Source organism: Oncorhynchus clarkii, chromosome 6 (assembly GCF_045791955.1).
Source record: "Oncorhynchus clarkii lewisi isolate Uvic-CL-2024 chromosome 6, UVic_Ocla_1.0, whole genome shotgun sequence".
NCBI lineage: Eukaryota > Metazoa > Chordata > Actinopteri > Salmoniformes > Salmonidae > Oncorhynchus > Oncorhynchus clarkii.
In genome coordinates this window covers 21,411,572-21,421,656 of record NC_092152.1, presented here as the reverse complement: position 1 = coordinate 21,421,656, position 10,085 = coordinate 21,411,572, and the positions used below count along the sequence as shown (strand labels likewise).

General features: G+C 44.0%; 1 protein-coding gene across 1 annotated transcript; it reads left to right on the top strand.

Annotated features, from left to right (window-relative positions):
* Window positions 1-6,985: 6,985 nt before the first annotated feature.
* Window positions 6,986-9,790, top strand: LOC139410774 (uncharacterized). Its single transcript, XM_071156264.1, has 3 exons — window positions 6,986-7,091; window positions 7,352-8,423; window positions 9,447-9,790. The coding sequence occupies exons 1-3, from the start codon at window positions 7,052-7,054 to the stop codon at window positions 9,667-9,669; spliced, it is 1,335 nt and encodes a 444-aa protein (XP_071012365.1). The 5' UTR covers window positions 6,986-7,051; the 3' UTR covers window positions 9,670-9,790.
* The last annotated feature ends 295 nt before the right edge of the window (window positions 9,791-10,085 follow it).

Genomic DNA, 10,085 nt, shown 5'->3' with positions numbered 1-10,085 from the left:
CGAGAGCATACAGGTCGCAGTGGTGGGTAGTATATGAGGCTTTAGTGACAAAACTAATGGCACTGTGATAGACTACATCCAATTTGTTGAGTAGAGTGTTGGAGGCTATTTTGTATATGACATCGCCGAAGTCAAGGATCGGTAGGATAGTCAGTTTTACGAGGGTATGTTTGGCAGCATGAGTGAAGGATGCTTTGTTGCGAAATATGAAGCTGATTCTAGATTTAACTTTGGATTGGAGATGCTTAATGTGAGTCTGGAAGGAGAGTTTACAGTCTAACCAGACACCTAGGTATTTGTAGTTGTCCACATATTGTAAGTCAGAACCGGCCAGAGTAGTGATGCTGGACGGGCGGGCAGGTGTGGGCAGCGAGCAGTTGGAGGCCACGGAAGGAGAGTTGTATTGCATTGAAGATTGTCTGGAGGTTGGTTAACACAGTGTCCAAAGATGGGCCAGAAGTATACAGAATGGTGTTGTATGCGTAGAGGTGGATCAGAGAATCACCAGCAGCAAGAGCGACATCATTGATGTATACAGAGAAAAGAGTCAGCCTGAGGATTGAACCCTGTGGCACCCCCATAGAGACTGCCAGAGGTCCGGACAACAGGCCCTCCGATTTGACACACTGAACTCTGTCACAGAAGTAGTTGGTGAACCAGGTGAGGCAGTCATTTGAGAAACCAAGGCTATTGAGTCTGCCGATAAGAATGTGGTGATTGACAGAGTCGAAAGCCTTGGCTTAGTAAAGTACAGATACCCCTAAAAATGACTTAAGTATAACTTTTAAGTATTTTTACTTAAGTAAATTAAGCAAAAAAAGAAACGTCCTCTCACTGTCAACTGCGTTTATTTTCAGCAGACTTAACATGTGTAAATATTTGTATGAACATTAGAAGATTCAACACCTGAGACATAAACTGAACAAGTTCCACATACATGTAACTATTAGAAATGGAATAATGTGTCCCTGAACAAAGGGGGGGTAAAAATCAAAAGTAACAGTCAGTATCTGGTGTGGCTACCAGCTGCATTAAGTACTGCAGTGCATCTCTCCTCATGGACTGCACCAGATTTGCCAGTTCTTGGTGTGAGATGTTACCCCACTCTTCCACCAAGACACCTGCAAGTTCCCGGACATTTCTGGAGTGAATGGCCCCAGCCCTCACCCTCCGATCCAACAGGTCCCAGACGTGCTCAATGGCATTGCGATCCGGGCTCTTCACTGGCCATGGCAGAACACTGACATTCCTGTCTTGCAAGAAATCACACACAGAACGAGCAGTATGGCTGGTGGCATTGTCATGCTGGAGGAGATTGCTTGCAATGACAACAATCTCAGTCCGATGATGCTGCGACAAACCGCCCCAGACCATGACGGACCCTCCACCTCCAAATCGATCCTGCTCCAGAGTACAGGCCTCGGTGTAACGTTTATTCCTTCGACGATAAACGCGAATCCGACCATCACCCCTGGTGAGACAAAACCACGGCTCGCCAGTGAAGAGCACTTTTTGCCAGTCCTGTCTGGTCCAGCGATGGTGGGTTTGTGGTCATAGGCAACGTTGTTGCCGGTGATGTCTGGTGAGGACCTTCTTTACACCAGGCCTACGATCCCTCAGTCCATCCTTGCTCAGCCTATTGCGGACACTGATGGAGGGATTGTGCATTCCTGGTGTAACTCGGGCAGTTGTTGTTGCCATCCTGTACCTGTCCCGCAGGTGTGATTTTCGGATGTACCGATCCTATGCAGGCGTTGTTACACGTGATCTGCCACTGTGAGGATGATCAGCTGTCCGTCTTGTCTCCCTGTATGTGCCTTAGGCATCTCACAGTACGGACATTGCAATTTATTGCCCTGGCCACACCTGCAATCCTCATGCCTCCTTGCAGCATGACTAAGGCATGTTCACGCAGGGACCCTGGGAATCTTTCTTTTGGTGTTTTTCAGTCAGTCGAAAGGCCTCTTTAGTGTCCTAAGTTTTCATAACTGTGACATTAATTGCCTACCATCTGTAAGCTGTTAGTGTCTTAACGACCGTTCCACAGGTGCATGTTCATTAATTGTCTATGTTTTATTGAACAAGCATGGGAAACAGTGTTTAAACCCTTTACAATGAAGATCTGTGAAGTTATTTGGATTTTTACTAATTATCTTTGAAAGACAGGGTCCTGAAAAAGGGACATTTATTTTTTTGCTGCATTTACTTAACACTACTGTATCAATGTATACATCATTCCTGTAACTGATCCAAATCATATGCTGTATGCTAAATCAAGGTTGACTAAAGTAGGGCAACTAAACATGAGGAAACTTAGGAAACTTAGGAAAGAAAGCCACTATATAGTATTGAGGCACACCCCCATGTTTTTCTGTTGCTCTGAAGGAGTCCCTACAAGGCTGCAGATCACTCAGGGCCCTGACAACATCACAGTTGCCATAGAGACGGAGGCCTCCATGCGCTGTGTTGTCCGAGGCTTACCGCCTCCCACAGTGCAATGGTTCAAAGACAGCCATCTCCTTGTGAACAACTCTGGCTTGAGTCTGCAGAACAAGGGACAGCTGCTTGTTTTCAAGTGAGATCTTGAGGACATTAAGACATTATAAAAGTTGTTTACCTTTAAATCAAATGTAAAAAGCAAGCAGCGATAACAAAAGTGATATTAATGCGTGTGCTGTGCTGTGCCCTTTACCCCCAGGAACGTGTCTGAGGATGATGAGGGTTCCTACCACTGTGAGGCCAGGAACAAGAGGGAGACAGTCAGGTCTAAGACTGCCTTTCTCCTTCCAGCAGGTGCTCTGGTTGTTGTCAATCAAACCCAAATATCATATCTATACTAGCCCCTTTACTGACATACAGTACCTCCCTACCTCTCCACAGTGATGGGGTGGACCTTTGTCCAGCAGCCTACCAACAAGTCTGTGAGGATGGGGGAGTCTGTTACTCTGGTTTGTAGACCCCCCTACAGCAGACCTCCAACAACAGTGTCCTGGTTCAAAAACAACCGCCTCCTCGCTCCCAAGACACACTTCACTGTCAGGCCTAGTGGAGACCTCATCTTCCACAGGTGTGTGTGTGTGTGTACAGTGTGTGTGTGTATACAGTGTGTCTAGCTTATGACTAGATTATTTTTCTGTATGATGGTAATCCTCCAGTGAAACCAGACAGTTTCAAGCTGTAATTAACTGCTTGTTTCTCCAGTGTCTATGACACAGACAGTGGAGTCTACTTCTGCAGAGCATCCAATGTCCACCTGTACAGATCTGTGACCTCCAGAGCTGCCAGACTGACCGTTCTGGGTAGATACTGTATGACATCACACAGGATGTAGGCTTATTATTGTCTAGCCATGTGTCTGTATAAGAGATATTCAGGATGATACCTGATACAGCACGTTAATATTCATACAAATACACTTGCAATCATAATCAAAGACAATTAATTATCTGAGATATACTTTCTTAGGTACAGAAGTAACAAGCTAACCAGCCTATTCTTCCTCCTCCCCCTGACCACCAGCATCTCCCTCGGTGAGGCTGTGGCCACAAGTGGTGACAGTCCCTGTAGGGGCCCAGGTGGTGTTCCAGTGCCAGGTCTGGGGACAGCCCCTGCCCTCCATTGTCTGGTCCAAACAGGGACGCTCCATTCAGACTGGTGGCAAGATCGCTGTGGGGTACGTTCAGTGTAACAGAGGTGGTTCTGTGAGGCTTTAGCTCAGTGGGCAAACACAGTCTTGTGTTACTGATCACTAGAGGAAGTATTTGGCGTAATCAACCAATCTGTCAGGAACCGTTAGCTTGCAGACAACTAACCTTCTTGTGGTAATGAATGACAAGCTTCTCTGTTCTCAGCGTGAGAAACACTACCCTCTACATCCTGTCTGTCAGGAGCTATGATGAGGGCACGTACACTTGTGAAGCCTCCAACACTGTGGGGCATGACCGGAGAACAGCTACTTTACGTGTCGCTGGTAACTTACCTTCCCCAGTACAGTACACACATTCTGTTTGATGTTATACTATAGAAGTGTGTGTATAATGGATGTCTGGATGCCTTAATAGAGCCGAGTACTTTTGATCATGCTACAAATCTTGGCCTATATCCCATGTATGGACAACAAAGTTAACTTCATCACATTAGCCGGAAGTGAAGCTCAGGTGTGATTAAGGTGCTTAGTATCTGAATGTATTGAGACAATGTGGTGCTTCCCCCCCTCTCCCCCCCCCCCTCTCTGGCTTAGTAAGCCCCATCATAGTGTCTTTCCTGGGGGCAGTGAGCAGCTCAGAGGGGTCCTATGTGGTCCTGCCATGCAGGGCAGTGGGGGACCTCCCCATCAGGTACACCTGGACCAGAGGACACTCCATCACCCCAACCCTGGAGAGGCATGTAGATGGTGAGCCAGTCACATTTTAAATAAAACTTACACCTGCCAAGAAAGATACCCTACCACATTCCCTTATGATGGCATAAATCCATTCTACTAGTGTTTACAGATCTGAAGAGATGAGATCGGTGGTAAGGAGAATAATGAGAGCTTTGGTGAATGTGTGACTGTGCCTTCATGTGTGTGCAGATGAGGGGGCTCTGCATCTCTCCAGTGTTCAGGTGTCTGATGCAGGGGACTATCACTGTACCGCTGAGAACATAGTGGGACGACAGCAGAGAAGAGCCACCCTCACCATCTCTGGTTTAACCATGTCTTTATGATATTACCTCAACATTAAAGTAGACCACTTTTGCAGCTTCAAAATGACTAACAAATATATATATTCATAAATGAGTGAGACATAAGGTAATACACTTGACATCAACTTCTTATACATGTGTAGTAACTTTGATTATTACAATAGCAACATTGTTGTTACATAGGACTTTGGAAATTGCAATATAGTGCATCACTTTTCCTCTTGTGTACAGTAGTTACAAAAACTCTCAGCGCATTGCTATGCAATTACCAAAGTATTATGGAACAACATACTGATAAAATGTTGCTCCAAAAATAATGACAGTTTTATTACACAGGCACAATACCAATTTAATGTTAAGTGTTATTGAGAATGATAACAGTAACAAAATATGTCTATTAAGTGTTGAAAGGAAACTAAATATATAAAAAACGACCTTCTTGAATAAACTATGGCCAAGGTAGGTGGAAAATCATGTTAGTTTGTATTCAGCGTAACTATCCCTTTATAAATGTTATAGTGTGTGTTTGAAACAAGAACACTTTCCTTCAGATGGACAAAGAGGTTCAAAGTTGTTTTTGCTAAGCATCCAACTTGCTGTTTGCAATTGGCTTTGAATTTCTCTTCAGTATTTTCAGGTATCATAAAATTAAGGGTGTTGCTACAGATAAATCGTTTTCGCCCCACCCGCCCCTCCTGAAACCGATTTCTCAAAGCTAATGCTTCTATCACACCTACATCATCTTTGTATTTTGGTACACCAAAAGTACATTAATTTCCAATGGAATGTTGCGTTTGCCTTGCCAGCATTACATTGCATTGGCAAGTGCATACATTGGATTTGACAGAAATGGTAGCAGAATACAGGTATATATAACATTTTGTGCAATAAAGCAGTCGGTGTGATCAAGAGGTAAGATTTATTTTTTAAACGGGGGAAAAAAATATCAAGAGGAAAGATCTGGGTCACATTCTGCGCATGCGTTATTTTACGCACACATTTGTTTCTCTAGCCTTGATCACACCGATAGTATTCTTGCGCAAAATGGTCCTCAGCATCGACTGGAGATGTGAGCAACAAAAGTTCAACATTCACCTTCTGCTACCATTTCTTTCAATCCGGCTATGCATGCAGTTTGACGCATACGACGATAAATACAATGTATGCACCACACAGAACGCACTGCAACTGCCTCTGCTGGGCAATGCTGCAAGGCAAACGCAGCGTTCCATTGGAAATGAATGTACTTCTGGTGCACCAAAATGCAATTTCAATGTCGATGTGATATAGGCATAACGTAGCTGCTGCTCACCCTCCCCTCCCTTCACATTTCGGTCTTTACTCACCCCCTTCTACCTCTGGACAGTCGAACTTTCTAGGCAGCCAAGCATTTAACTTATCCGGAAAAGTACAAATGCATGTCAATAATATTTTTTGTGTAAAACATGTAAATAGCTGCATGTAGCTTACTCCCCACCTGAAAAAATAACATGACATCGCGCGTATGCTTTTCTGAGGCATGGAATGCAATAGTTCGAATAGTTTTGTGTACGACATGAAGTGTGTAGTCTACACCAGTGACCAGCCAAAGGCGATCAAGGAGGGGGGAGAAGACTGTAAAATGGATTGGAATAATACAGGAGATTGTTTGTGCTCTATTTATTTTATTTCGATCTTCAACATGCAGTTCCAGATGCAGCCCTACCAGTAGTTGAAGGCAGCCAATCCAATAGTTTCTGAAAAGTAGTTACTTCCTGAGATCTGTATTAAAATATATATTTTAAGTAGTTGCTTTCTCAGATCTGTATTCAAATAGTTTAAAAAGTAGTTACTTCTGGGATCTCTATTCAAATAGTTTCTGAGATCTGTATTGAAATAGTTTTAAAAAATAGTTACTTTCTGGGATCTGTATTCAAATAGTTTTGAAAAAGTAGTCACTTTCTGAGATCTGAATTCAAATAGTTTTGAAAAGTCGTTACTTTATGGGATCTGTATTCAAATATGCTCATCATTTTCTTCTCTATCTTAAGCTGAAGATGACCCAGCTGATAGAGAAAGGCAGCATAGACAGATTGTATCTGCAGTGAGTAATAATGAGGTTGGTGTGGAAGTCTATCGCTTGTCTGCTGAATTGTTTACCATAATCAGTAGTAGACAAGTCTAACTTGTCACATCTTTGTGTCTCTCTTCAGTTGTGTAATTATTTAAAACGGCTTTCAGTGGCTCAGTGTGTTATGCATTTTATCTATGCCAAATTTCATGAATCTGACAAACATCTTTTCACAAATTGCAGGTTCCAAAGACTGAAGCAGAGCAGAGAACTCCCCTGTCCAGTAATGACCGGAGTCTAGTTCAGCATTCTGAGATGACCCACTCACATGTCTCCCTACAGGGAGGAAGCACAGGTGTGTACAGACAAAAACATCAACTGTAGAATGCAGTGCAGGCACATCCTTGTACTAACTACCCTTTGCTGTATTTACTTTACAAAACAATATTATACTTTTTTAATGTAATGTGCATTCTTTAGATTTTGAATCACACTCTTTGACATCAACTTTATACAGTCAGCTATTGAGCCTAGAAACCCAAAGAAAGCAGTGGTTTTCTTGGTGTTCTACTAGCATGCATTGTTTTGTTTGATACCATTATTTTCTATTTGCAGTCCGAGCAACTCAAAGAGACTCAAGCAATGACATCCCCCAAGTGTCTACTCCTGACACTCTACGACTGCTCTCGTCTCTCAGGCAGACAGCTTTAGGACTAGCAGGTCTCTACAGAGGACAAACAGGACTGCTGGTTCCACCTGACCTTCACTCTCTGCTCCCATTGGACCTGGCCTCGGCCAATCCAACCCAGTCCCCAGTCACACAGATCCAGCATCCAGTGCTACAACCCCTACCTCCACCTCTATTTGAACCCTTAGACCTACTCACCCAGCCTTCAGTAACTCATAGAGTCATCTCACTCACTCAGATTCAAATAATACCTAACCAGCCAACATTAACACACAACCCACCCCCAGTGACACAACGGCAGGTTTTAGTCCCAGATAGCCAATCTCCATTAACACAGTCTGTATTCCAAAGCCTCCACAACCAGCCATCAGTCATGCATTTCCAGCGTCAAGTCACTGAGCAACCAATTAAACCCCTAAACCACATCGGCAGATTTACCCAGTCTCTGGTCTCACTCCCGCAGCTTCCAGACTCTTCCAGCCACCCGTCTGATTCCTTTACCCAGCGTCCTGATTCTCTTACCCAGCCCAAAGAACCTTTGACTCAGTCTCTACTCATTCACAGCCTGCATGCTCCCGACTCAATCGCTCAAACCCACCATCCTGTACCTCAAAGTAATCCTTCAGACCCACATATCCAGGATCCTAGCACCATCACCCTGTTTTCACGCTCACAAACCCAGACTCAACCATCCAAAACTCAGCCTCAACCATCACCAACCCAGCATGGACCTACACAAACCCAGCGTACAGATCTCCTCACCCAGCCTTCAGGTTCAAACACCCATCTTCCTGACCTGATCACCACACCCCTCACCCCTGACCCCCAGGGCCCTAGTGCCCCCTCTGCCTCCACCCCAGACCCCCTGCAACAGAACACGAGCCAGCCTGCTAACCCAGCTCACCCAGCCAAACCAACCAGGCCCAATGACACAGAGCCCATAGAGTGGCTGAAGAGGAACACCTCTCAGTCCCCCATGAGGACCAATGAGGACCCCAGGTAGGGCACCATGCGGTACAGAGACAGGAGGAGGGAGACGGAGGGGACTTTTATTCCTCCCAGGCTTGCCTGCTTACATCACGGTTCCCCAACTAGCAGCTCGCCACAAGTGATTTTATTTGCCCCCCCCCATGTTTTCTGAGCAAAAACAACACATTTTCTATTTTATTTTTATTGTTGCGCATAAAATATTGTAAAAACATCAGCAAATCAGTTCCAAGTGATTTTAATTTGGAACATTTTTCCCAAAGTATTCCCACGCATAATAGATGTGTGTCCGTTTACAAATTTAAGCGAGGTTTGAAATGTTTTAGGCAAGTATTATATCTGTTTGGGCTTCTTGCGGTCAATTTGCAGTCTACATATTATTTGTGATTATATTCCAGCCCCGTGACCATCCGCTCAAGTAAAAATCGGGCCACAACTGAATCTAGTTGATGATCCCTGCCTTACATCATAGAGTAGATAGTTTCCACTGTCTCTGCTTACAGTGTACATACATTTATTTGAGAAAAGCAAAATATAATACTCAATGTTTTAAGTAATGGAATGCAACAATAAGGCTTAATCAATGCAAGAACTTTCAAGACCTGAATTTCTTAAAATAGATAATGATCTGCAAAAGATGTCCGGATTTGGTTTGGTGAAGATTGTAGATACCGGTAAGCAGCTTTTATCTATCTGGGGCTGACAGGCTTAAGCTCCAGATGAAACTCCACCACAGCTGCTATCACTTTATCTTGCTTACATTTTTGCACGAGTTACGACATGCACTTGGGCGTATTATTCTGTTGACTGTAATGACCTAACGTTCTGCATGATGAGACCATGACTTGGTTATGTTCCTAACGATTTTGATTGGATAATGTTGCAAGAGAAATGTACATCACAACTGAACCTCCTAATATCCAAAGTCTGTCTTTTACATACTGTATTTGGATCTTCAGACAATTATAATCACCATTAACAATGAGAATAATTGAACACTCTCTCTCGTCTCATTCCCTCTCTCTCCTCCCCCAGAGTAAAGCCTCCTCCTCCGTGGCTTCCAGTGCTGGAGAAACATGACATCCCCATCGTGGTGGGAGTGGGTGTGTCTATGGCCTTCATCTTCATCACCATGGCCTTCTACTCCCTGGTCCAGAAGAACGAGCCTGTCCCCACTATTAGAAGTCAGTGGGCCTGTATAGCTCACTGTAACTTCCTCCTATTGTCCACACTTTGGAATACTGTACTCACTGTTTAAAATACTCTTAAGACAAGACACTCTCATAACAAACCAGGGCACCCCCTAGGAATGTGGGAACCCCTATATAAAAAATATCAAAATTGTTTTGCTCATTCCCAAGATTTTGTATGTGATTTAAACCCTGCATGGAGTCAGAAGTGGAAATATTAATTTCTCTTATTGAATCCCATTAGCCTTGTCTTCCACAGTTCCCAGGAACCTGGGCGTCCCATGCAGACATGCTGAACGTCTGGACACTGGGAGGACCTATGAGAACAGGTGACTGGTTTCAGCGTTATTGTTTTTGTTGTGGAGGATATCTCTATGAAAATAGGACCGTACTTTCCCTAATGGCTAATATTAAGTATATGTATCCTCTGTTCTGAAAGGGCATTTGAGGATGATGATTTGGTGGCTGTGATTGAACAAAGCCC

Bases quoted from the DNA above. Each gene is read 5' to 3' on its own strand.
- LOC139410774 (XM_071156264.1), top strand. From the start codon at position 7,052: ATGACCCACTCACATGTCTCCCTACAGGGAGGAAGCACAG. The intron at 7,092-7,351 runs GTGTGTACAGAC...TTCTATTTGCAG, and splicing joins CCTACAGGGAGGAAGCACAG to TCCGAGCAACTCAAAGAGAC. The intron at 8,424-9,446 runs GTAGGGCACCAT...CTCCTCCCCCAG, and splicing joins AGGACCAATGAGGACCCCAG to AGTAAAGCCTCCTCCTCCGT.